The following is a 27903-nucleotide window of genomic DNA, read 5'->3' on the forward strand; positions in this document are numbered from 1 at the left end:
ACGGCTTGTAGTATGAATGTATATTTGAGACATGCATTTTAAAATATATTTGAATGTAAAATACACAATATTCAAGTTGTTCAAGAAGAATTGTATTATATTTGTGACATGAAATTGTTTAGTATTTTGACATATGTAACCCTGGACCACAAAGCATGGGTATATTTGTAGCAATAGACAAAAATACATCGTGGGGTGGTTTCCTGGACGGAGATTAGTTTAAGCCAGGACTAAGCCTTAGTTTAATTAGGAAATATAACTAGTTTTAACAAACATGCCTTACTAAAAACATTACTTTGGTGCATTTTGAAGCAAAACAAAGGGCACTGATGTGTTTTAAGATATGTCAGGTCAAGTTGTTTTCAGTTTGGACAGCTCTTACATTTATTTATTCTAGTCTAGGACTAGTCTAATCCCTGTCCGGGAAACCGACCCTTAATGTGTCAAATTTATAGATTTTTTATTACAAAAATCATTAGGATTTTAAGTAAAATCAAAGATCCATAATGATATTTTGTAGATTTCAAACTGTTAATATATCAAAAATGTATTTATCATAGGACTCTATAGGAGATTTTCTCAATATTTTGATTTTTCGCCTCAGATTTTCTTATATTATACAGTATAAGTATAATAGATTTTTAAATATATCTTAGCCAAAAATTGTCTTATCCTAACAAACCATACATTATTTTTATATTTATAAAAACTGACTATAAATAGCCAATATTATAGTCAACAAAATGGGTTTAACAGCAGGGCAAATGAATAAACATTTTCTCCATATATGTACAGTATATGTGTATAAACGAAGAATTATGTGAATTTATTTGCAAGTAAAAGCGGGCTGTTATCATGTACGTCAACTAACGTGCAGCTACTAGATGTTCGTCTGTTGTCTGCTTTCACAGCCCCACCCTACATTACCTAAAAGCAGGAAGTAGATGACTGATCATCAATCGAAACCTCATGCAGCAAAAATAGTACAACAAAAGCAGCCAGCTCTTCAATTTACGTCCATGTGTCGACTTGTTCATGTGTTACTGAGGCAAAACTGATATCAACACATCGCGCAGAGGACGCGTTTTAGCAGACAGGTACGTGAACTCAAAAATCACAACATCATATGGTCGCCTATGCTCAAGATAACCTACAATGTGTGCTCGCATATCAGTATTAACTGAGCTGATGGTTGACCGTGGCTTTATTTCAGTAATGACTGGCTGGTATATTTTGTAACTTGTCACGATTTTGTTGTAAATTGCAACTTACAACAATCTGCAGGTTGCGATGAGATGGACGGACGTGTTACGCAAGATAGCGATGGCTGCGCTGTTGCTGTTATTTGGTTAAACAAATCGTACAGTTTAGCAGCACACTGTCCGCATCTTTCACGTAGACTTATACTATGTACCCGTAGTTAAAAGTATCATTACTGTTTGTTTATTCGAGTAACCAGAGGCCCTAAATAATTGTCGAAAAATACCATAATAACGTCACGAGCTCGACGCGTGCTCGCACTACAGTAAGCGCGCGAGGTGCAGGACAGGTACCGTTAACAACTGGGCTTGCGTTTTGTTTGTTTGTTTGTTTTTTGCTTTGCTTTGCTTTATGTTTGTTGTTGTATTTTACAGTTCAGTTCACTGTAAAATTTTGTAGCGATTATAGTTTTCTTTTGACAGGTGGGCAGGTGACAACAGGAGGGGAATTTTTGAGAGGAAGACGTTTCAAATAAGGAAATGTTTTCAGTTTTTCAGTGAACAATTACAGCAGAACTTCAGTAACAAACATTTTTAAATAATTGTACTGTTTCGAGTGACGGCATTTCAGATGAAAAACTGATGTGACATTTACGTCATAATGGGGAAACATCGTGTAACATAATAACATACATAAATCCCACCTTATATAAGGTGTATTTAACTACCACGTAAAAAACCGTATACAATGTCAATTTTATGTGTATATTTTTATATTGGACTTACATTTAACTTGGTATCTTTCTTCTGATCCTATCTCTAACCCTATCAATCCCCAACCATAAATCTACCCAGAACAACAGATAAGCACAAGCACTTAATGCAAATTTTGTCATCAGAATAGTTTGCGATTTGTTCGCGTACAGTGTACGGTCGCCTGGATCAACATTTTTTGTGGATCCTGGATCAACGTTTTAATCAAAGATACCCCAACCTACCCTTAACTCAAACCCTAACCATTTTTAAACCCTTAAATTAGTGTGAAATAATAGTTTGAGGGGTATTTCTTAAAAGCCCCCTAACCCAATTCTTAACCTAAATCTAACATACACACTAATCCTAATCCTGCAATCTGATTGGTTAATGAAAATGTTGATCCAGGATCAACAATGGTGTTGATCCAGGATCACATCTTACTTGGTGAAATCACGTGCACCTACAGGGTCCATGTGCGAGTCAAATAAACGATGCGTTGAGTTTCATCCTATCTTCATTTGTTTCTCTTTTATCACCTCTCAAATATGGGTGGGTTTCTTCAAAACTATAAAATTTTGAGCAAAAAGCTGGGATATTTGCTTTTTTGTAAAGCACTGTTGTTAACTATCAGATTCAGAACCATGATCAAAACATACACAAAGTTTTATCTGTTTCTGAATCAGTGGTTGCTTAAAGGGACAATTCACCCATTTGCATTAAGCTTTGTATAGTTAGAACCCCAGTCATGTTTGGGTCAGTCAGTTAAATCACATTCATTTTCTTCAAGTGGCCAAACTTTAAGAGACTCATGATGTCACAATCACCAGTCATAGCAAGAACAGTGATTCTAGATATTTCTAGATCAGGGCTGGACATAAAGGACTGCCCGGTTGCCCGGGGCCAGTGGGAGAGAAGCTCGGGCCATTATATCATATTGTCACTTGCCCGATCGGGCCAGTGCTTCACCCTCAGTCACTAAAATATATTTTCTGTCTGCGGCCGTTTTTCTGTATGTACTCTTACGCAATGTTACCATCGAGAAGCATTTTAAGTGGCGCGAACGTAAACTTCTTAGCAATATCATAAAAGTTTCTCTTACCTTATTGGTTGTTGTGGTGACCGTTGCGTGTTTTGCGTGATACTCAGCTGGTAGTAGTAAGTTAGAGCAAAGATACGTTAAGATGGAGGAGGCGCCGGCCCCCTTCGATTATAAGGCCAAAAGTAAACATTTTTTAGCATCTCGGAAGCATACATTTACTTAAATAAAACACGACGAAAGAAACGATGCAATGTTTCGACCAGTTTTCCGTCAATTTTCAGGTATAGCAGACAAGTCGGGATCCTTTTTCGTTAGGACTAGCAACTACCGCAAACAAAACGTCAAAGCCGATGAGAAAAGTCTGATAACGCTTTATCTGGTCCACTGAACTTAATGGCGAGACGTATGAATGATGAGAATTTCAAGCGCATCGAGAGACATATCAACACTGCATTTCACCTCATCAAGAAGGAACAGCCATTCGAGCGATGTATTGACTTGCTTAAAAAAATTAAACCAGAGTTTATGTGGGATCTCGGTACCACACAGATATTGCATGTCGGAGGTAAGAAATATTTGGTTTAACGTCTTTACTAATAGTTAACTCTTTCCCCACACCAATGATGAGTTAAAGGCAATCTATATTTCCGCTATTACCCACTAGGTGGCGCGCTTACCCAACTTATAAAACACTGGAGCATTCACTGAATCTGATCTTTAACAAACGTCCTTAAAACCCACCCATATTTGAGAGGTGATGAATAAAAATGAATATGGGATGAAACTGTATTTTGTTTGAAAGCAGAGGGATCAGGATTAAACTTTAGTGAAAATCATAAAAAATGCTGCCGCTGGCTGGCAACTTAAAAAAAAAATCTGCTGGCGTTAAAGAAATAAGTCCAGTAAATGCTCCACTATTAGTTAAAATGGATAGAACTGCATGGAAATATATGCAGTAACGTTATATATTTTCCATACTTCTGTTTGTTTCCATCACACTATGATTTTGACCTAAATATGTATAATTCTAGATTCACAGACACTATCTTTGAGGTTCTTTGGAAAGAGATGCTAAGTGAGATTAAGGCAATCCACTTTATTAGCATGCAGGCAGAAACAAAAACAACACTGTATAAAATGTAATAACACTGTTTTAGTAATATGGGTTAGTTAATGTTCTTGCAACAAGATTTCTTTTATGAATTATCTTTTGTCCAGTTTTATGCTGAAATATCTGAGACCATAGCCATGAAAGGCTAATGATGAATACAATGTGTAAAATTATATTTGACTTTTGAATAATTATTTTTAATATGTGACACAAAAATATTTTTTGGTGGGGCCAGTGAAAATTTTGGCAGGGCAAGTGAAAACCTGAACCACTGGCCCGACCGGGCCAGTAGAATTTGTTTTTACGTTGAGCCCTGTAGATGTATATATTTTAGTCTCTAGCCCAGATGTGGTAAAGTAGTCTTTTAAATCTAAAGTTGGCGATTAATCTCTCGCTTTTTTATCAAACTGGAGTGTGTTAAACTTGCAGATCTATCAGTCTATGACATCAAAGTATCATGAGAGAGTTTCGAGACCACAGATACGCACGGATGGCCACGTTCGACACATACGCAGTATAAATGATTTCTTGTTCAAGTGATTACTCTACCAGGTCATTAGGGCAGCACTGATTCGCGTCATTTACAGGATATTCGAAGAATCAGGATAGATGAAAAAAAGTAGTGCATCCACCAAACAAAGTTTGGACAAACAACAAGAAAACAAACATTATTTGCTAAACAAACGTTTCACTTTCTTCCAAGAACGCTTTCTGTTCTTGGAAGAAAGTGAAAATGAAAGAAGAAAAGACGATGGTCCATTGCCTTTGTGTATGTTGTTTGTCGTCCAGTGTCTTTTCAACAATATTTTCTCGCATATGCGCTGTTGTACCTGAGCCGTCATTGCGGTTTAAAGCTTGGGCTGCATCCGGACGGGGTGTGAGGACGACCATGGACTGCCGCTGAGCGCTGATGACAATAATTACATAATCGTATGACGAACTTACACGGATTGTCCGACTATACTTTGGGCATTTGGTCAAATACCCACTTCCCACCAACTGGACAGTTATAAGTGTAACCTCTCAAAATGACGGATGGCTTTTAAATTTTTCCATCACAGAGGGAAAATTTTTGTTAAACGCCACCTCTGGTCCTACAGTTAAGAAGTTTTAATAGATTAAAGATATCAAAACTAAGAACTGTATTTTACACTGATGCATCATTTGTTTCACTTCTGTAGCCGGTGCACCTGAAAATAATGCATAGCCAAGATGACACTCAGAAAAAAAGGTAATAACCAGGGTGATTATTGTGTGTGGAATTGTTTTGGGATTGATAGGCACTTCCTGTTTAATCACATGTGGGCTTACTCATACAATGCGAACTGAAGCCAACTATGTTTAACCCCTAAAATCTGTTTAATTTCACTTGTGTGACCGCTTGACCGTGCCCTAGTAGTCCACTTGTAGAGGTAATCCAAGACTGCCACCAAACCCCTCACATTCACACGTTTTATTCAAGTTTTAGACATGGTAAAAATACAAGATTTTATTTTTGTACTGCCTATAGTCTGCTGTATAAATGACTTCAAGGACCAATCAAATATAAATATAATAAGCAGATAAACTTCCAGCTGGGCAACAACTGAAAACTACAATTATCTAGAGATGTGGCCATTAAAATGTGAGAAAGACAATGTGATCTCCCATCTGGTTCATCGGTACTGGTGAGTCAAGTCTGTTAGGTGGCAGTCGTGCCACATTTACTGATTTCTACAGAACAGAAGACATGGCTGTGGGTGCCGGGATGGAAAAAAATATTTTCACATTGATCACTTTGTTTTTTATGTTAGACACTAGCCGGCTGAAGGAGTATGAGAACCCTGAGCATTGAACAGTTAAACCCATTCATTAATACTGATTGACAACGTGTTATTCAAAAGCTACGGCTCTGAAATTGAATCACTGTTTGGTTAGATATGTTATAATTTCATTGAACAATAACAGAGGTCAGCTAGTATGTCACTCCCCTGTGATCTACTAAATGGCTATAATATATGGCAGGGGAAGGAGTCTGTAGTGTTGCAGTTAACACAGCCGCTTTCCCTAACGGTTGGCGTGTATTCGATCCCTGCTCAGAACAGGCAGGTATTAGGTTAAATAAATAAAGTTGTTCCTACCCTGAAGTAGGAGCTAATTTAGTTCCCTAAAAAGATGTTTCAAGAACTAAAATTGTTCCCACTTATAAAAACCATTGTGTATGTTGACTAGTATATTATATAAAACTTTGGTTTTCATTCTGTTGTAGGAGCATGGGACAGCACCTCGTAAAACGGGAACCACTTTCTGTTTCTCAGGTATGTTTAATTTTTTTTTAATTCTATTCATTTTATTTTAAAAGTTAACACTACATACTGAGACAAAGTACATTTCATCATAAAAAAGTCATTTTAACATGTTAGAGCATATATTTGGACATGCTGAAAACAAAGGCGTTCAAAATCCTGTATGGAAAGGCTGGTTTTTAACGCATGTGAAATAATAAGTGATGATCTGGATCTTCATGCTCATACATGCCTTATAGAGTGAAACAGGCTGAACGGTCTTTAAAAATGTGTGGAATGCAAGACTACAAAGTACAGAAACCATAAAACTGTTAATGGCATACTGTTTGGGAAAATGCAATAAAGACTTAGAAAAATGTTTACTTAAAATTAAACCAAATAAGTTTTACACCAAATGCCAGGATGACTCTACTGTTGATTAATGCCAGCTTTTCAGCTATTAATTAATTGTCAGCTTTTATATGTGTCCAAATTCATTTCCTGTTACAGTGAGATTAGCGACACTTTCTCATAAGCCAGACAGACTGGAGTAAGATTTTGGCATTCATATCACTCTGTGAATCATGCTGGGCTTTATTTCTGGTGCTTGCTCTCATAAATGCATCCCAATCTCATACACTCTAAAAACGGCTGGGTTATTTTTGACCCATGTTGAATAAATATTGGACCGAACACACCGTTGGGTTAAAATTGACCCTGGGTTATTATAACCAATGGTTGCATAACCATTGTGGCCATTAAAATGTGAGAAAGACAATGTGATCTCCCAACTGGTTCTCCCAACTCCCACATTTTTCCATCTCCATAATATTGCTCATCTTCGATCTTATCTGACTTTAGGTGATGCTGAAATTTTAACCCATGCATTGATCACATCACGTCTGGACTATATCAATGCACTGTTTCTTGGTCTGCCTAAAAAACTCATAGCAAGGTTACAGTATGTTTAAAACTCTGCAGCAAGAGTTCTCACCTCCACCATGGGTTTTGCTCTTCACTGGCTACCTGTGGCGTCACGCATTAACTTTAAGATATTACTTCTAACATTTAAGGCATTACATGGACCTTCTCTACCCCTATTCTCCTGCCCGGTCCCTCAGATCATCTGAGCTTGTTCTTTTGTCCATTCCTTGTTTTCGGATGTCCACATTAGGTGGTAGGTCCTTTAGTGCTCCTAAATTATGGAATTCCCTACCCCTTTCACTTCACAATATATCAACTTTGTCTACCTTCAAGACCCAACTTAAAACGTATCTCTTCAATACTTATTATGGATAATGTTGTTAAATCTGTCCTAATGTGTTTGTATTGTGTATGTGGTCTTATGTGTTGTATTGTGCAGGTGGAAGTGTTAATGTACTGTATAATACTATGTGAAGCGACCTTGAGCAATGGGAAGGCGCTATATAAATAAAACTTCTTCTTTTTCTTCTTCTAACAACAACCCAGCATTGGGTAATTTTTAACCCAGCATGTGTTCTGTCCAATATTTAGCCAACATAACTCAAAACTAACCCAGCCATTTTTAGAGTGTATGATCGTCAGCCTTTCTGTACTGAGACCAGACTCAAAGTTGATACGGATGTCAATTAAAAGGCCAGACTTTGTGACAGTCGTTCCACTTCTTATTGGGTCAGAGAGTGAGAATACAGATACAGTGTGGTCATGACATGCTTGTCCAGTAGCGACACTAGTAGTGAACAAAGCACAGCCAAAGAGCAAAGCAGTCAGTTACAGAATGCTAGCACAGAACGCTGTAACCTAACTGAGATATATTGATAAAGTTTGTAATGGGGTCAATGACAAAACAAGCTCCTAAAACTTATTTTTTTTAAAAACGCATTGTTTTGAGTCATGTGTTTAAAACATTTTGTTTATTGAACAACATTTTAGTACATTTTAATGAATGTTTTCATAAGATTTTTGATCCTGTATCCCCTTTAAAAAAGTCAGGTGGTACAACCAATCATTGTCTATTAATGTGCTCCCCGTGTCATGCTGATTGTTTATTTATTTAATAATGGCATTTAAAATTATAATCCTGAAAATAGATTGAAAGTGCAAAACAACTTTGCCATAAAACTAACATTTATGAACTATACATTTAAAGGTGCCAAAGAATGCATTGAAATGATATGTTAAATTGTTCTTTGATATTTACATAGAAGCTATGTAACTTTATTATGTGCAAAATTAATTCGGAACCATTTTTAGATGTCTATTTGCATCTCTAGAATTTATCCTTTGACTCAATTGGTCTATTTTTGCCCTATTTGAAATGGTCATGAATAATAATGTTGAGCTCTGTTCTGATTGGCTCTGCTCTGCTCTCTCTGAGGCTCATGCCAGTAGCTCACATTAGTAAACATGTTGGGGCGTACATCTCGACTGTAACATCACAGTTGGTGTTATGTTGAGATTGGTCTGTTTTCCAGCGGTCTTTTGCATGCATGAGGTTAACATAAGAATGAGGAAACAAACGTGTTTGAGGTACACGATATGTCATTACCATGTACAGAACTCTTATTATTCATCTATGCCTATGTAAATACATTTTTTTTATATTCTATAGCACCTTAAATAATTATAGACCTTAGATTGCATTTATAACATTAACATTATTAGCTTAATTTTTAAGATTACTTAGCCTTATGTTTTAATAGCAATTGCAACCTTCAACTTTCTGGTTGCACCACCTGACCTCTGCAATTAATTTATATTGAACAGACTTCTGCTTGGATGCTGGTATAAGGTTTTCCCTGTGATTTCAAATTCATATACTGTTTAAAAAACAATTAAAATGTGTTTGATAAAATAGCATTTTTTCTAGTTTTCTAGTTTTACATTGGTTGTACCAACTGACACAGAAACCAGCCAACCCATTATATTAAAGTAACAGTGAGAAATCTACATAATTTTAATTCAGCCACAAAGACCACATGGGCTTCACTGGATGATGTGATATAATGTTTACTGTTTATACTTGTTAACTTTTTAATAAAAGGCCCAAGATTGTTTTCAAACTTAATACTGTAAAATAATGCAAAAGTATCTTATTTTGAATTTTTAATAATTTGAATTTTAATAAAACACAATCGAAAACTTCATCAGTCCACTCTGAAGATGTAGTAATTGTGCATCGAAACGTTAGTCAATGTTTTGCACCTTTATTCAATTATTTTTAAATGGACATCTGTGCTGCACCGGCGATTCCTTTTGTCATAAACATAATATGTTTGTATTGGCTTAGATTGTGTTGCACTGAGCAGTTTGTCCCTGGACAGACAGTCAGACTGATTTAGGACATTGATTCAAGAAAAGACATGAAAGTGCTTGACTAATTTAGGACCTGTTTTTAGGAGTTATTTAATAACTTTATCAATTAGACTCATTTTTAGTAGTTAAATTCTCTTTGTTTTCGTCACATTAATTCTGTTTTCTTTTTTAACCGCATGTTTAGGTTAATAAAGTATCTTATCTGTTAACCTATTGCCTTTGTTTTTGAAGGGCTCTTCAAAAGAATCTGAACACATAGCAGATTCACCTGAGTCACAAGATGAGGTATTTGGTAAGTATTTTTTACTTTCATTACAAAACAATAATACAGGGTTGTATATGCAGGGTCGAAGGATGATGTACAGTAAAGCTCATTCTCTACTGTAAATATGGGATGGGCACTTGACTTTACTAACATGCAGGATGGCCTTACCGTGGGTTCACACCAGCCGCGTTTGAGGAGTCAAATTCGCGTCTCCCGTGTCTAGTTTACTGCTTGAGCATTTTGACTTTAATCGCTTCATTCTGAAATTCTAGTCATCGAGACATTCACACGCAAATTCACGTCATTGGAGGGGCTTCTGCGACTCTGCTCGCTGCCTGAAATCACGTCACTACTAGAGCAAGCTCCTGATTGGTTAACGCGTCGCGTTTTTCAGCCAAATTTTTCAACTGACACAGTTCCCGCGGCAACGCTCAATTCACGCCATTCGCGCAAACTAGACGCACGAATGAGGCGGATTTGCATCTATCGCGCTGCGCTAAACGCCTCATTCACGCCGCGAGACTTCTTTAACATTGACTTAACATTGAAATCACTCGTGCTTGATGCCTCTACCGCGGCTGGTCTGAACGCAGCATTAGAGTAGCTATATCTCTATGATCAGATTCATCAATCTGAATGATTTTGTTTTAAAAAGCAAACTTAAAAGGGTTCAATTATGCCCTTTACAAGTCTTGGTTTTGTTTTTAGGGTGTACTAGAATAGGCTTTCATGCCTAGATTGCTCAAACACATTTTTCATCTATTTGACTTATTGAAGCACCTCTTTACCAAGTCTGTCTGTAATGTTCTGTTGTAGCTCCATCTCTTTAAAGCCCATTCTTCCTAAACACTCAGTTTACTCTGATTGGTCAAGCTGTCTCTGTCTGTTTTGTTAGAAATGTCCTGCCCCTTTCCATAGTCATGAGTTTTCATGAGAATTGCATCAGTTTGTCCTTTCACCTCAAGCCTCAGATAACATAAATCAAGTACATGCTTATCAAACAGAATCATGTTTGCAAGTATAACTTGAACAGGGCTTTTCACAGAGGTGTGTTTTTATTTTGTTTTATTATGTCCTATACATTTAAGAAGTTATGTTATAGTCCGTCAATATCAGTGTCCACAAATGCACAACCCAGCATTTTTCACATTGTACTGTCATTTTAAGTGCATGGATCCAATTGTTACGCACACATTTTATTTCTCAACTGTTTATATTCACTTAATGTGTTAAAGACTGTGTACTACTAATAATCATGACATTATGTCTGCTGAAGTGCAAGAAAACAGGAACTCAGTTGTATTTGGTTGTATTTGCGTGCTGCCTAAACTAAAGCCTTCAAATGTGGATTTTCAGGCTTGCGCGAACAAAACTTATCAAACAATGTATGATTAAAGTGTTGAGATCTGTTTCGCATCTTTTTTATGTTTAAATATTTAATTTGGCCAATCAGGCCAGTGACAGTTGCATCGCTGCTAACAACACACATTCATTTTAACACGTTTGTATTATTTATCTTGTAGGAAAGCAGGTAGAAACCTCTTATGTAACTAGGTAACAAAATGCCAGCAATGTTGATAGGCAAAAGCACCATTTTAGAGCAGTATCGTGCATGGGCGCCTGCGTACCAGTTATGTGCAAGCCTGTATATTACACACAGAATAGCTTTCACAGCAGATGATAAAGTTCTTGAAGGGATTATTTGGGCATAGTGATCACTGCAGAAGAAAAACATTAGCATTTCGGTTCTTGACATAGAACATAGCTGAATCTTTACTGGCAAAATTATAAGTGTTGAACAGATGCTTACTATAGTGGAAAAGTGACCCGCTGCATTTGTCCATCTCAGAAAAAGGCTGAACAAAAAGCGTTGAAGGGGGTGGAATAAACCGCATGTCTTCGACTTGGCAACAACATGCTACTATAGCAGCTCAACCGGACCCCGTACATCATTCTTCAACTACAACTGCTTGTTTTGTGCATCTTTACTTTTTTTATGTCATTGCACATGCTTCCCACTTTCAGTTTTCAATCCAATCAAGTGTTATACGACCTGTCAAAGGGATTGGAATGAATTTAGCCCATTTTTTGGTTATGACTTTTGGGAGTACTTCGACTCGCCTGAAAAGTCCGCTCCCCTTCTCACTCTCATAATGGGAGAGGGAGGGTGTTACTGCGCCGAGTCGAAGTACTCCCAAAAGTGCTATTACGCCATAAAATATAGTTCCTCTTTTAAATCCGCTTAGAAAAGCGCTACGTTTTATTTTGTACCACCAAACTTGCTCGTATAACTACTCGTCTTAAATAGGAAAAACGTTGATGTGTTTGGTCACTTCTAACTTTATCTCTAAATGGTACCATTGAATGAATGGGGCTAAGCTAAATGCTATCGAAGCGTCGGAGCGCGCTCCAGCGCCCACGTGCACACACACAGATGATAGAGGGATGTATCAACAATTCTTAGTTAAGGTAATAACATATTTTAATATTGAAAATGAGTAGACTATTACTTTAAGGGCCGTTGCATTATTGTGGCAGTCCTGACTTTCAGAAGCCATTTCTATGTCTTTGCTGTCTAATGGACCCATACAGCAGCTTTTTTGCGGTTGCTTTTTCAAAAAGGTCTGTCATTCACCTTTGACTTTTATTGACAGTTGTGAAAGTACTGATGTAACATGTTTGATATGATCGGGCCTGATTTAGTCTGTAAACATCACACATTACACGATCATTTCATGTTTATTATATAGCTTTTATAAGTATTAAAGATATCTGCTCTGTCTGTTGGTGAGTGACGTTTTACTACGTTTAGTTACATCACTTGAAAACATGTCATCAGTGTCTCCATGTATAGCTGTGTTCTTACCAGTACACAATCTTGTGTAGTCGATATACTGATTTACGACCTAGGGAGATGACTGAGTCACACAAAAGGCAGACTGAAGAAGTGTCACTGTGTGTGTGCGTGTGTGCGTGCGTGCCTGTGTGTGTGTGTGTGTGTGTGTGTGTGTGTGTGTGGGAGTGATGTGATGTCACACTGGTGTTTCTGTAGTCAGATAAAGCACGTTTGAGGCTTTTGCTGTTAACACCAGCTGGTACAGGCTGCAGTTCAGCATACTTGTCTGTCACTGTCTCACTGTTCTCAACCTCATTCTTCTCTATCCTGTTAACTCTTCTCTTTCTGTCTGGTTGGGAAATTAACCATTTTTATTTTATTACTATTTTACTAAGGTAACTGTAAAGGCACCTCCACTTATTCTAATACCCATTTATTTTTCATGTGTTTATCTGATATGTCTGTAGCAATTGATTGATCAGGGTTAATGACACTTTTCTCTACAAACAGCATCTTATGGGTTGTGTTCAAATATAAACTGAATTGTGTTATATGTTTTTTTAACCTGTTAACCTGATTCCCTGTTTTTTGAACCCCCCAAAGATGTCATAGCCAAACTAAAATGGATACAGTTTATGAATGCACTAACAGCATAAGTTTGGTCTCATTTGAAAGCATGGACAGTCGTGGTATGGCCTGGAGCGGGACAGTCGTGACATGGCCTGGAGAGGGACAGTTCGACACGACTGTCCCTCTCTAAGCCACGACTGTCCCTCTTCAGGCCCACCACAACTGTCCCTCTCGAGGCCACGCCTCGACTGTCTCTCTTTAGGCCACGTCTGTCCCCCCCCACCCCAGGACACGACTGTCCCTCTCTAAGCCAGGACTGGCCCTCTCGAGGCCACGACTGTCCCTCTCTAGGCCACGCCACGACTGTCCCTCTCTAGGCCACGCCACGACTGTCCCTCTCTAGGCCACGACTGTCCCTCTCTAGGCCACGCCACGACTGTCCCACTCTAGGCCACGCCACGACTGTCCCTCTCTAGGCCACGCCACGACTGTCCCTCTCTAGGCCACGCCACGACTGTCCCTCTCTAGGCCACGGCAAGACTGTCCCTCTCTAGGCCACGCCACGACTGTCCCTCTCTAGGCCACGCCACGACTGTCCCTCTCTAGGCCACGCCACGACTGTCCCTCTCTAACCACGCCATGACTGTCCCTTTCTAGGCCACGCCACGACTGTCCCTCTCTAGGCCACGACTGTCCCTCTTTAGGCCACAACACAACTGTCCCTCTCTAAGCCACAACTGTCCCTCTCCCGGTCACGCCACGACTGTTCCTCTCCAGGCCACGACACGACTGTCCCTCTCTAAGCCACGACTGTATCTCTCTATGACACGACTGTCCCTCTCTAGGCCACGCCACGACTGTCCCTCTCTAGGCCATGCCACGACTGTCCCTCTCCAGGCCACGACTGTCCCTCTCCAGGCCACGACTGTCCCTCTCTAGGCCACGACTGTCCCACTTTAGACCACGACACAGTTGTCCCTATCTAAGCCACAACTGTCCCTCTCCAGGTCACGCCACGACTGTTCCTCTCCAGGCCACGACACGACTGTCCCTCTCTAAGTCACGACTGTATCTCTCTATGACATGACTGTCCCTCTCTATGCCACGACTGTCCCTCTCCAGGCCACGACTGTCCCTCTCTAGGCCACGGCTCTCCCTCTCTAGGCAATGGCATGACTGTCCCTCTTTAAGCCACGACTGTCCCTCTCTAGGCCACACCACGACTGTCCCTTTTTAAGCCACGACTGTCCCTCTTCAAGCCACCACTGTCCCTCTCTAAGCCACGACTGTCCCTCTCTAAGCCATGACATGGCTGTCTTTCTCCATGCCAAGCCTGACTGTCCCTCTTTAGGCCACGACACGGCTGTCCCTCGTTAAGCCACGACTGTTCCTCTCTAAGCCATGACTGTCCCTCTCTAAGCCATGACACGGCTGTCTTTCTCCAGGCCACCCCACGACTGTCCCTCTTTAGGCCATGACACGACTGTCCCTCTCTAAGCCATGAATGTCCCTCACTAGGCCACGACTGTCCCTCTCTAGGCCATGACACGACTTTCCCTCTCTAAGCCATGACTGTCCCTCTCCAGGCGCGTCGCAGCTGTCCCTCTTCAGGCTGCACTGTGGCTGTCCCTCTCTAGGCCATGACTGCCCAGAAGGAGGGGTTTCATAGAGTCTGGCAGTAACAGAGACATGCTGTAATAATGTAAAATATCTAAAAAAAAAAAAATCTTCAACCAATAACCATAGAAACCTAGTCTAGTACAACTTAAAAACTAAATCAAGACTTCAAAAAAGGGCATAATAGGACCATTTTATATGGGAAAGTCTTTCTGTTAGATTCAATACAAAATCCAACAAGAACACTTTAAAAGTTGTGATGCAAAAGCAGCCTGTCACTTTGTTAATATTTTGCTAAGGCTGAACTATTTATTAGGAAATTTTTTGTGTTTCTCTGGTTTACTTAGTGTAATAATAATACATTAACAGACCTGTCGGACTGATCATTTACTGTCTGCAGTTATGCTGCTTACCCAAACACCTTAGCATCATGGTGGCAAGCATTGCTAACAACAATTGTAATTTTTTGGTTTCATATTTAGCATTTTTAAATACTCTTTGTGTTTAAGAAACCTAGTTTAAGTATAATTGTCATTACTGTAAGTTGTGAGCTCAGCTGTGATTAGTTTGCAGTGTAATGAGAGCTTATGAAGAGAATGAGACGTACTGAAGGAATAGCTGCTCGATGAGGATAGTCAAACAGACGAGTATCTGTCTGCAGGGCCTGTGGGTGCCCTCAGGCTTTCATGAATGCCATCATAGAGATGATTTTGTGCACGGGTGGGAGGCCTGGGCATGGAGCGAATGCCTGCAGCCCTTCTGAGAGACATGCTTTCCATGCCTCAGTCCCACTGCCACATACTGTGTGGGTCTGATTGTTACTCCAGCCAAGCTGAAGACCTGCAGTAACATTGTCTCAGAAATGTTATCAAATTGTGAAATATCTTCTAGTTTAGAGAAGCAGCATTAGTAAAACTGCAGTATTAGTACACAGTACTGCTCTTACTATCATGAACAAAGGCAAATAAATCACATTTCTTGTATCTCATATTTTACCTGGTATTAGTGTCAGTAGCTCAAATGCAGTAACGGTATCCAGTGGTACCTTTTTTTAGTACTTTACCCTGTTTAGTAAAAACATTTATTTTGGTGAGAAAAATTCAAATACCTCTCAATTTACACCTAATACCTAAGGACCTAATATACTGCTCCAGACATGTTTTATTACTCAACTGCTTACATTCACTTAAGAGGAAGCATAACAGACTGTGTTTACGATGATAAGCACTGCATTTTTAAATCATTTTGTGTAAATATGTCCATTCAAGCGCAAGAAAACATGAACTCGGTTAGCCATTGCGTGCTTGAAGTCTTGAGATGCGACCTTTTGGGGACGCTCTTCGGATTTGCGCACACACAAAGCTCCCCAAACAGCTTGTGAGTCGTTAACTGAGATGTGTTATGCTTCGATCTTATTTTGCTTTAATATTTAAATTGCCAAGGCATAAAAGCAGGTGAAAAAATAAACGTTTTTTTGACCATGCCGCACATTGCTCTGTTTTTTTTGTCTCTGAGCAAGTTGCAGGGGTGACATCACGTCACAGCAGGGTCTCTTTCTCTACCTACCTTTCGTAGCTTACTCTCGCACGGCGACCAGATGGATTCTCAAATACCAAAATTTGGTATAGATTGATTTAATGTAAATCTGTACTCTGTAGTACCAATGTAATTTGGGGGGTGATTTTAAAAGTACAATCGGTCGATGTCCGATAGTAGAAAAAATGCTTTATATCTGCCAATGCTGATGATAGGCCGATTACATCCCTAGTTTTGTGCATTACCATTGTGGTGCTTGATTTAACTTACAAGTGTGAAACGCTCCGTAACCTAGGGTTTATAATGAAGATAGCCCGGGGTTAAGTGCACTGTGAACATTGTTGTGGTCTTTAATAGATTTCTGACTGGCTTTAGGCCCGAGATTAAGATAATGCAAAGCAAAAGTATTTGATGAACATATAATACATGCCGAGAGCATTCTGTCAATATGATTAAGTCATTTTTGACGAAGGTGGTGTTTATGGGCTTTTGCATCTGAGCTCTTCTTATATATCTACAGTACTGTGCAAAAGTCTTAGGCCACCATGCTACCATTAGATTTGTTCTTTTTGCAATGTTATAGTGATCGTATATAATTATTTCTCAGTCTCTTTATTAGAATGCAACCAGAAAATACAGGAATGTATTCGAATGACTTCAGTCTCCTCAAAAAAGCTCAAGATGTGTTTCATGCCAAGAGAGGTCACACTAAATACTGACTGATGCCTGAAGAAGATATTTAGTAATGAAAATTGTTTTGTTTTTAATTTTGTGTACATATTTCCTGTATTTTCCTGTAGTTTGTAACTTAAAGAGAGTGAAAAATAAATATGGCTAGATATTGAAACTTTGCTAAAACAACAAAGCTGGTGATGGTGGCCTAAGACTTTTGCACAGTACTGTATATCACTCTCAAAATGTCTGGGTTATTTTTGACCCATGTTGGGTAAATATTGGACAGAACACACTGCTGGGTTAAAAATATCCAATGTTGGGTTGTTGTTATGCAACCATGGGCTAACCCAGCAGTTGGATTAAAACAACTCAGCATTGGGTCAATTGTAACCCAGCAGTGTGTCCAATATTTACCCAACATGGGTCAAAAATAACACAGACATTTTTGGAGTGTTGTATTTCATTGATTAAGACCGTTCTTTTTCCTTAAAATAAGCCTGGTCAGGGATTGAGGTACTGTTTTGAGTGCCCAAAAGAATCATTTCCAACTAAACCTTACATGATGAGTTCAGAAATAATGAGTTCAGAAAGTCCAGCCTGGGGAAGTTATTACAGTCACACTGTTTCCTTTGTCCTTTTACAATAACTGTGTGGTTTGGACAAAGGACCTCTGTAAGAAACTTTAGTATGCAGATTCTCTTGTGTTTGGCGGTACAGTTGTGGCTTTGTCTCAAAACCTGACAACCTTCACTGCGTTCCTCTGAAATCTCCCACTATAAAGATTGAAAGATTGATAAATATCATGTACCTGTTTATTAACAACATACGGCCTTGTATCTGTGTAATATTTAATGTTTATGAAGGAGATTTTGGGGGATTTCTGTAAGTTTCTGAGAAGATCTGTACTGAACTTGTTGACAGCAGGGCGCTGGTTCTGACAATGATCTTACTGTGAACTCTCTCACTGTCTCTTTGCAGGCCTGGGTGAGGCCGACATGAACCAGAACAATGACTGCTCCGGCAAGAGTCCGCTGGTGTCTGACTCCACGACTCCTGTAGTACATCAGAGCGGCTGGAACCAGCTGAACGCAGCTGACCCAAATGAAGCAGAGCCCCGCCCACACTTGGTCCGCCTCTTCTCTCGGGACGCTCCGGGACGCGAAGACAACACCTTCAAAGACCGCCCATCGGAGTCCGACGAGCTGGAGACCATCCAGGAGCACGGCGGAGCCGGATCAGAGTGTGGTTCGGAGTGTGCCGAGCAGGACCCAGAGTAAATTTACTCTTTCTCTTGAAAACAAACGTCGCCGAAAATATCCGAGTGAACGCTCAATATGGCATCCGCAAGCTCCTCGCAGTCCACATTCAGGTTGGGTCGCAGTAAGAAGAACCCGACTGTCATGGATCAGATCGGAAAGTTTTTTGGAGGGGACAAGAAGAAAAAGGGAAAGGTGAGGATTGAGCGAGCGTTCAGATCTTTCCACACAAGCCTTTTATTCCTGCTGTAGTTTGCTTGAATTATGGAGTATTTCTTTGTTTGGATTTGCAATGATTGTGTGATTTTATAATTTCACGTATTCATGACTTTTGTCCCTTCAACAAAGTTTTATTAGACTTTATTTGTTTTTTTAGACTTTCACACTGCTGTCATATATCCAGTAATGATGTTGAGTTTATAGCCCATTGAGTATTTGCTGCATTTTGGTATCAGAGTATTTTATTGTGGATGATTAATTGTGTTAGATTATGTTTATAAACAAACTGACTTTTATAAAATGCCTTAAATGCCTGCAAATGTACAAATCCAGTATTTTTACCACTTTGACTCCAATAATAAATCACACATTGAAACGTTTTGTACTAATCAGCACATATAAAGTACATGTAGCATAGTGTACAATAATACAGAATCAATACAGAATGGTACTGTAAGTGAAGAGGACATTTTCAGTTCATTTATCTAAAGACTTTTAAGCAACATTGTATCAGAATTTTGTTTCGTTTTTTACCTCAGAGATTTGGTTCATCTTCATGGTACTTTTGTGTTAAATTTTGTGTTTTAATCCCACAATTATGATCAAAGTTTTTAATTCTATAAAGTTAATTTCTGAAACACAAGGCATTTTAGAGAGATACTGTACACTTTAAAACATTTGCTGTTTTTATGCAGCTGTTTGTAGATTTAAATGGATGTTATTTACTGGCAACAGTTTGTTCAAAGTTAAATGAACAGTAAACATGAACAAGTCTTTATCATTACAGAATAAAACTAAAATAACCTCGTCATGCAAAGCATTCTGGGAACCAGAAATCCTCATCAACCTTTTTTTCTTCAGATTTTGATTCCCAGAATGCTTTGCATGCATATGTAAAGATAAAGACTTGTTAATGTTTAATGTTCATTTAACATTAATTTATATTTAAAAAGTTCATCAGCTGCATAACTACAGCAACATTTTTTAAACATTGTATAAAAACAGTTTTCATTGTAAGGACAGGTCATCATCATCTCTGTACATGAACTGAATTTGCAATTTGAAATAGTAGCTTAAGGTCTTGTTATTCTTGTATTTCTGATTATGCAATTTCCAGAGCCTTATATTATAGACAGTAAGAGTTGAGTCCAGCAGTAAAGAGACTTACAGCAGTGATGTCACATACTACAAAGACTTTTGACAGATTTTTTATGGGTTTTGGTAAAATGTGAAATAAGATTCATAAAATCCAAATAGCTTCTCTATTATGTATGCTTATTTTGTGATGGTATTTTTACAGCAGCATATCATCTGTAAGAGTATCAACATGTACAGTGTGTGTCATTGATTTAATTGGTGTAATGCAGTATACATATTCATACAATTTTCTACTTATTTTTTTCCAAAAATCTTTGCGTTTAATGATGTGGTGAATATAAAGGGGTATCCAGTCTTGTTCCTGCAGGGCCGGTGTCTCTGCAGAGTTTTGCTCCAACCCTCATCAAACGCACCTGATCCAGCGTATCAAGGACTAGAAACCTTCAGGGATGTGTGTTGAGGGAAGTTTCAGCCAAACTCTGCGGGACACCGGCCCTCCGGGACCACCGAGTTTGAAGACCTCTGGTCTAAGCTGTATTATAGATGTTAAATGCTGCTTCAAACACATCTCAAACAAACCTCAGGTTAACAAATCTATTGGGTGTAACAATGTGAACTTTAAGTGTTAATGTCTCACCAGTACTAAAGATTGTGCCATTTTTTGGTAACTGTAACAACACAAGCTTGTGATAACCCACGTTTCTTGTCAACCCTGAAGCTGCCCCTTAACCTGAACATGTTGAGCTTTATTAAGTTTGCTTGATTAAAATCTATTTAACAACACTGCATTTTTGTTTGTTTGTTTTTTATGTAGACATCTTTAAATATTTTATGTAACACAATTCAAATTTATGGTCACAATATCAGCTTAATTATTAATGTAATATGCATTAAGTGAGTTTTTGCTCTAAAATATGTTCAACAGTTATGTCTGTATTGTACCAAGAAGGAAATGCACTATTATAATGCACGTTTGGCAATTTAGTAGTTGTCAGTTAGGTAAAGGCATGCATTTGAAACCGTCGTTTGCCCATAAATTTGTGTTGATGTTATTTTAGTTGAAATAAAGTATGTTACTGACTATTGCCATCTTCTTTTTGACAGCTTTTGCATCAAACTGGCAGCAGGGAAAGGAAAATGGCAAGGATGGCAGTAGTCTGTGACTTGCATTGTAAAAAAATATTTCTGCACTTGCATTTTGGGGTTTGGTCAACTAGGATGTGCAGGTCATTTCAACTGTATTGACTAGTGATGATGAGTTAGTTATTAAGTCAAGATAGTTGAAATGACTTGTAATCCTGGTTGATTGAACTTGGAAATGTAGGTGCAAAAAGATTTTTTTTACAATGTACAATTACTTTAACTTAAATAACGTTAAGATAGTTTGAAGCGCAACTGCAAACCTCCCACAAAAGGTTATTTTTCTTTCACATATAACACGTATCAGCAGTTATCGGGAATTAAAATTGTGTACCATGTATATGGTGCAGTGATTAATACCCACCAAAAGTCGTGCATGGATCCGGCATCAGTGAACCAGCATCATGACGTTTGGCTCCCAAGTCTTATGCGTGTGGGTGGGGGGGGCAGCCTAATCTGTCTGAATACACAGAACAGCTACTGTAGCTCAAATTGCTGAAAAACAGCAGAACACCCAGCGCATCGGTCAGAGTACCTGCAGTGACTCTCGTCCAACGGCAAAAGCACCTATAATCTGCACGTGACGTGACCATAGAGCTGTGGAAGAAGGTCGCCTGGTCTGATGAATGACTTTTTCTTTTAGATCAGGTGGGTGCGTGTGTAATGTTTATCTGGGAAAGAGACGGCAGCAGAATGCACTTTGGGAAGAAGGCAGACCGGCTGGCATTCACGTGGATGTTATTTTAACGTAGAGGCCCACCTCGCATCTTGTGGGAGGTAAAGGATCTGCTGCTGAAGTCATTGTAGCGGATACCACAGGACACTTCAGAGGTCTTAAGGAGTTCATGCCTTGATGCATCAGAAGTGTTCTGGCTGCATGAGGAGGACCTACGTACAGAGGCGTTGCACAAGATCTCGGGCCCTATGCATAGGCAGTCCTGATGGGCCCCCATGCCCCACCCCATAATATATTTTAGACTTTTCAAGGGCCCTCTCTTCCTTTGGGGCCTGGTAATCAGTACTGGTTTTACCTCCAGTCTGACACCCCTGCCTACGTAACATTTTAATGTTGTGGCTGATCTGTGTACAGTATTCTGTTGCTTTGCGCCTCAGAAAATGCAAAGACAGAAAACCTTTAATGGAAGGGCACTGTGGTCACTTGACTTTTATCCAAATTAGAATTTGGTGATAAAATTGCTGGTCACACTTTATATACGGAGATTTAAACTACTACGCACATAATATATACAGTGAAACGATTGTGTAGATACATTGAGAGTATCTGTGTGTAATTGCACTTCCCCTAAACCTACTCAGAACACGTAGTGCACAGGAAGAACAATAAAATACTTTAATCTTGTGTAAGGGTACTAGACTCCCTAGCTTTCACTGGGGCTGTACCCTTTCAAAAATTCCCTTTGTACCTGAAGAGGTCATATAAGGACCTTTTTAAAGGGTACTGCCCCAGTGACGGCTATAGGAACCATTTAATCTATATCTACGACAGCAGGCTTTCACTGCAATCACATTCCTTTGATGCTCAGGATTCTCTCACTACATCATTTGATCTTGACATCAAGGTTGAAGGTTATCTGCATTTGCGATGACTGTCTGCGTTTATCCCACTGCTTTAAGTGTCTGTGATGTTTAATGATCCGAGGTGTCGTCTTCATCACAGGGATCTTTCCGGGGTGCTTTGTCCTCCTCACCTCAGAGATCAAGCTCATCACCTCGCCGCCGTGCTGATGAGAATGCTGTGGTACACTTTTTCAGAAACATTGTATGTATCTGTCACTTATCTAAATCTGGCATGCATGTTTGTTTGACAATCACTGCTGTAGTATGGATGTAAACATATTCTCTTTCTTACCAGGCTTCTCCTTCCACCCCCAAATCTAGGGTAAGTCACATTTTTTTGAAGTTTAAAGCAAGAAAACAAGACTTAAAAGGAGTACAATGTATGAAAGTATATAGGCCTATTATATTTTATGGTATGGAATACTTTCAGACAGGGGCGTCATGCAAATTTGTTTTTTTTATTTACGTTCTGTTTAATTAATTTGTTTAATTTTGCCATTAATGCATTTGCACAACAACTGTGTTATGTTTTCTTTTAATTGCAAATATTAAAACATTTAAAAATAATTTTTATAAAATTATTAGAGGAATGCATTTCTGCACCTAATTTGACCTTATCATACTGTATGTGATTCTGGTGAAGTGTCACATGACCGTACTGGGGTTTGGAAATGTTGTAAGCATTTCTGATGATGCAGCAAAAAAAATCTCTCTACATTTAATGTCACATGCTTGTACTGATCTGTTTTACTGTGAATCTGCTTTGCTAAAATACAGTATTAGTTTCTGTTTATAGTCAATAGTTCAGTGTTGCTACAGTACACAGCTTTCTAAGACGTTTTTGTTATTAACACACTATGTTATATATTCAACATTTTTAAACAGCTTCCTGTTAAAGAGTCATTCTACACCTTTTGTTTATACAGGGAGATCAGAAGTCACAAAGTTCTGCTAAAGGTCATAAAGGGCGTGGAGACAGTCAAGGTACATTAACCAGGATCTTCAAAAGGGTAAGATTATTTTTCAGCTTTAATGGAAATCGTGTCAAAGCTTTATTTGGCTTGACTTTGCCTACCGTCTGTCTCTTACAGGGAGGAAGCCAGTCTACCTCATCCAAGCGTTGAAATCACAGTTTTTTTTTGTGAAAACCCATTTAAGGATGAGATAAACTCTTCTGTCTTTTCTTTTTAAATTGTCTAATATAGTAACTGACTTGATCAGGCTTTGCATTGATACGTGACAATATAGTCTGTCTCTGTTTGTTGTCGTTAATTTAAACTAATATGGTTGTGGGTAACACTTTACAACCAGGCTGTATTTGTTAACATTAGTAAATGCATGAACTAACAATGAGCAATATAGTTTATGTAGCATTCCAATAGAATTGTTCATGAAAGTTCATTTTGCATGAACTAATGTTTTGGTTTTTAATAATGTGTTGGTAAATGTTGACATTAACATGAACAAAGATATAAATTGTGTAGACACATTGTCCATTGTTAGTTCATGGTAGCTAATTCATTAACTTATGTTTAACAAATACAACCTTATTGTAAAGTGTTACCTGGTTTTGTTTAACTTTTGTCACTGTCAGAATAAAACTAGTGTGTGTGTGTGTGTTGGCCAAAGACTGAACTCCAGTCAGCTCTTCTAGGACTGGTTAGGTCAGCACTAGTATTGGTCTAACAGACGTCTTGTCTCTGTACAGAGTGTAGGTGGATTTTTTTGCTGATGAATGTAGTAACAGACAAACCTGTGAACAACACTACAGTATTCTTGTACAATGATTTGCAATGTGTTTAATAGTTTATGTGGGTATGTTCAAGGATTCATTCCATTCAATTCAAATGTATTATTAGTTAGCAATGTTGCAAAAGCACAAACAGAAATATATGCTTGTCATTTCATCAGGAAACATATGCCATATAAACTAAAGAAAAAGTGTTGTCTACAAACTAATGTGATATGTTGATGTTACAAGTCTGCTTATTTTAAGGCAAAAAATAAAAGTGCAAAAACAAGTTTTTGTGTTTGTATCTTGAAATGTTAAATAGCACGAACACACATACTTGAAAGATATGAGATATGATTTGGCAGAATTACTGTAAAACACAACTCTGGTTATTAAAAGGAGCAGTGTACTAATAAAAGTGTCCTTATTGCAAAGGCATTGAAAACATTGCACATTACAAGTCTGTCTTATTCATTTTCTTTGCTTCCCTTTAAAAGAACATTAAGCTGTTAAAAAAAGCAGTGTCAACATTTTTCTCTGTAGACACTTCTTAAGAAATTTCTTCACTTCAAACTATTTAACTGCATAACCATTGTTGCACATCTGTGTCAAATTGATTTAACCAACAAAGAAACAGATATTTCAGAACCGGATCCACAGTTCTGTCATTTATTAGGATTTGCTTCAGAAACTGCATTTTAATGTCACCCCCCAAGTTTTCAATGGGGTTGAGATCAAGGGATTGAGCTGGCCACTGCATCACCTCAATCCTTTTTATCTGGAACCAAGATTTTTGTTGAAACACCAATTTTAGGGTCATTCCCTCTTCTGCAAAGGGCTACATAATCTCTTCAAGTATTCTGATGTATTTAAACTGATCCATGTTCGCTTGTATATGACACATTAGTATGAAAAACATCCAGTTACCATCTTTAACTGTGTTAACGGTGTACTGTGGCTTGAATTCAGTACCGTACCCGAGGGGACGCCCGAGGTTCTGTCAATAAACCCCAAAAGAGCAATTTTACTCTCATCAGGCCAATAAATGTGACTCCGTGTTTGGGCCAGTTGATGGGATTCTGCACACTTCTTGCAAACATCTTCAATCATTTTAGATCATCTTTGATCTTTCTAGAGGTGATGAAAGTCTGAATCTTTGCCATTCTGGCTATTCTTCAATCTGTTTTAACAGTAGTTGCTTGTTTTCTTCCATGTGGTTTGGGTTTTGTTGCCATTTTAAAGCATTTGAGATCATTTTAGCTGAGCATCCTAAACTTTTCTTAATTTCTTTATACGTTTTCCCTCTCAAATCAACTTTTTAAATTATGTTGTTCCTCTGAGCAATGTTTGGAAGGTCCATTTTACTTAGAGTCACAGAATTACTTTGAAAGTGAATTAAGTCAAAATGAACAATTTACTTAACATGACTAAACAGAAGTGTGTCAGAGTAATGTGTGTGGATACACTAAACTACATCCATCTGAGCACTTCTCAATTCACATCACTTAGCTTTTATACTTTTAACCAAGCAGTAAATTGATTATTCTTTAGCCTGATCTTGTTGAACTTGCACACACTTTAGTTTAAACTTCCAGTTCTTGTGCTACGATTTCATGTCATTTAATATTAAGTATTTGCCTAAACTCCTAGTCTAATACTTGTATTTACTAGTGCAACTAGGTGCACACTTCAAATACATTAAAGGGAAAGTTCACCCAAATATGAAAATTCTGTCATCATTTACTCCCCTTCACATACATTTTTTTGTTCTGATGAACACAAAGGAAGAAAAAAGTTTGTAACCAAACCATTTACTTCCATAGTATTCTTTTTTTCCTACTATGGAAGTGAATGGGGTCCACAAAGAGTTTGATTACAAGGTGTCTTCCTTTGTGTTCATCAGAACAAAGTAATGTATATAGGTTTGTAACAACATGAGACAGCATGAGTAAATGATGACAGAATTTTCCCTTTAAGGTTACAAAAATCATTTCAGCACATTCTGCCTGAATCCAAGTAGTTCTTTTACCAAATAAACAAATTAAACATACTTCTTGTATTATGATTTAATATTATATTATTATTTAACAGAGTATAGCATTATAGTTAAACCAAATTTAAACAACACACATCTTTGAAAATCAGTGGACAGACAAATCTAAAAAACAGATGGGAATTGTTCATATCAAGGACATTTCGTCTTGAAAGTGTTTTATTGCAGATTCTGCCTCAAAACTGAACACTAAACAAACAACAGTGAATTTACTTTTACACCTCTGCCGTGTAATTGGACAACAGGCTTCACTTCTCCTCCATGACACTTACTTAACTCACAGACTGATAGATCTGTCAATCAAATCAAATGTAGTGTTAAAAGGGCCGAATGTATGGTGCATGGATTCAAGGCTGTATTCTCTCCCACAGCATCATATAGAGCTGCTGAACTAAACTCACTGTATTCTGTCCAGTGTTTACTTTAAAAATGTTTAGAGACAAATGCAGATCAAACAATGTTTAAACTTCATGCAGTTATATTATTCAGAATTGACAGTGGCTGTTTAAAATCTGTGCATAAGCACCATTTAACTAAACCTGGAAAACTTAAATGAGAGCTATAAATGAAAGAACGTTTTTGTTTATCAAAACATTTATAAAAGAATTTAGCATATTACAAAATTGGATTATCCCAGCGAAAAAATTACACTAATGTACAATTTCGTTGCCACTACAACACTAATAAACCATTAGCCTAGTATCCAGAAAATACTACAGCCACCATTACTCTCTTACATGCAAAATATGCAAGACAATCCCTATTTAAAAATGAAATGTAGCTTACACAACACACATTTTAATCATTTAAAGAGAAGCATTCAATAATACACAAATGAATCCACAACACAAACACTGCATCAAGATTACACATGTATCATCCCAGAAATTCATTCTCTAGACCAGTCAACACTTGTTTTACAGCTTACAGCATTCACACTGCCAGTCTGACGGGCTGGCGCTAAATTGATGTCCTTTTTCCGTAACAATACGTGTCAAAAGTTTAATTATTCACCTCTAATGCTTTAAATAAAAAGAAAATGGCATAATCAGCTTAACAGAGAAGTTTGCGGTCATCTATGTTTAATTGCATTCAACATCAACAGCACATTGTATTTTATGTACTACATACAGTCTTTTACAATATACAATTACGCAATCTTACTTTGGATTTGAAAATTAAAACTGAAGGCTTTAAAAATAAAATCTGCACACAGACGTCTTCAAGGGAAATTTCCAGCGAAATAAGAAGTATATACAACTACAAAATCAATCAATGTATGATTTGTGTCTGACTGCTTGGTTAAGTAGCAGGCACAGTTTAAATGACACCCGATGCTACGGTCAAGTGTGCTCATGGGAAAACTGTTGGGATGGGACACTGCCAGTCTCCAGAAGACTCCTGCACGACCTCCTCCAGATCCAATCCTGATTGACTATCTCTGCCCTCTGAGGCCGGATCTTGCTGGGAATCTGACTCTGAATCTTGTTCCAGCACCACCTCTACTTCCTGTGGTTTACCTAAGAAGAATAGAAAGGAAGATAGACAAAACAATTACGGTCTTTTTAGGACAGCATATTGCATGCATGTGGTGTTTTTTCCACGGTTGCTTATATTTGCTTAAACAATTCCATTTATCTATATATAGCACTTTTCGCAATT

At 38.2% G+C, this 27903-nt stretch overlaps 3 protein-coding genes across 5 annotated transcripts in view; 2 read left to right on the forward strand and 1 right to left on the reverse strand.

Annotated features, from left to right (window-relative positions):
- The first annotated feature begins 903 nt into the window (after nucleotides 1-903).
- On the forward strand, nucleotides 904-18442 carry LOC129447969 (myelin basic protein-like). 2 transcript variants are annotated; one of them, XM_055209964.2, is made up of 5 exons: nucleotides 904-1097; nucleotides 5287-5336; nucleotides 6354-6402; nucleotides 9898-9958; nucleotides 18144-18442. In XM_055209964.2, the coding sequence occupies exons 2-5, from the start codon at nucleotides 5305-5307 to the stop codon at nucleotides 18440-18442; spliced, it is 441 nt and encodes a 146-aa protein (XP_055065939.1). In that variant the 5' UTR covers nucleotides 904-1097; nucleotides 5287-5304. The 2 variants fall into 2 exon arrangements, with proteins under 2 accessions (XP_055065939.1, XP_055065940.1); XM_055209965.2 differs by lacking the exon at nucleotides 5287-5336 and having other exon boundaries at nucleotides 906-1097.
- On the forward strand, nucleotides 18353-24477 carry LOC129447971 (myelin basic protein-like). Its single transcript, XM_055209966.2, has 5 exons — nucleotides 18353-18616; nucleotides 22557-22658; nucleotides 22752-22778; nucleotides 23383-23466; nucleotides 23548-24477. Exons 1-5 carry the CDS (start codon nucleotides 18500-18502, stop codon nucleotides 23578-23580), a joined length of 363 nt encoding a protein of 120 aa, XP_055065941.1. The 5' UTR covers nucleotides 18353-18499; the 3' UTR covers nucleotides 23581-24477.
- Nucleotides 24478-26239: 1762 nt separating this feature from the next.
- The window catches only part of LOC129447983 (zinc finger protein 236), a 42829-nt gene continuing 41165 nt past the window's right edge, over nucleotides 26240-27903 (reverse strand). For both annotated transcript variants that reach the window (XM_055209983.2, XM_055209984.2), the window contains exon 31: nucleotides 26240-27761. In XM_055209983.2, coding sequence (XP_055065958.2) covers nucleotides 27595-27761 — 167 coding nt within the window. In that variant the 3' untranslated portion in view covers nucleotides 26240-27594. The remainder of the gene's footprint in view (nucleotides 27762-27903) is intronic.

Source organism: Misgurnus anguillicaudatus, chromosome 10, assembly GCF_027580225.2.
Source record: "Misgurnus anguillicaudatus chromosome 10, ASM2758022v2, whole genome shotgun sequence".
NCBI lineage: Eukaryota > Metazoa > Chordata > Actinopteri > Cypriniformes > Cobitidae > Misgurnus > Misgurnus anguillicaudatus.

Coding starts and splice junctions, on each gene's coding strand:
- LOC129447969 (XM_055209964.2), top strand. CDS start 5,305: ATGCATAGCCAAGATGACACTCAGAAAAAAAG. Junction 5,337..6,353: donor GATGACACTCAGAAAAAAAG/GTAATAACCAGG, acceptor ATTCTGTTGTAG/GAGCATGGGACAGCACCTCG. Junction 6,403..9,897: donor AACCACTTTCTGTTTCTCAG/GTATGTTTAATT, acceptor TTGTTTTTGAAG/GGCTCTTCAAAAGAATCTGA.
- LOC129447971 (XM_055209966.2), top strand. CDS start 18,500: ATGGCATCCGCAAGCTCCTCGCAGTCCACATTCAGGTTGGGTCGCAGT. Junction 18,617..22,556: donor ACAAGAAGAAAAAGGGAAAG/GTGAGGATTGAG, acceptor TCTTCATCACAG/GGATCTTTCCGGGGTGCTTT. Junction 23,467..23,547: donor TAACCAGGATCTTCAAAAGG/GTAAGATTATTT, acceptor TGTCTCTTACAG/GGAGGAAGCCAGTCTACCTC.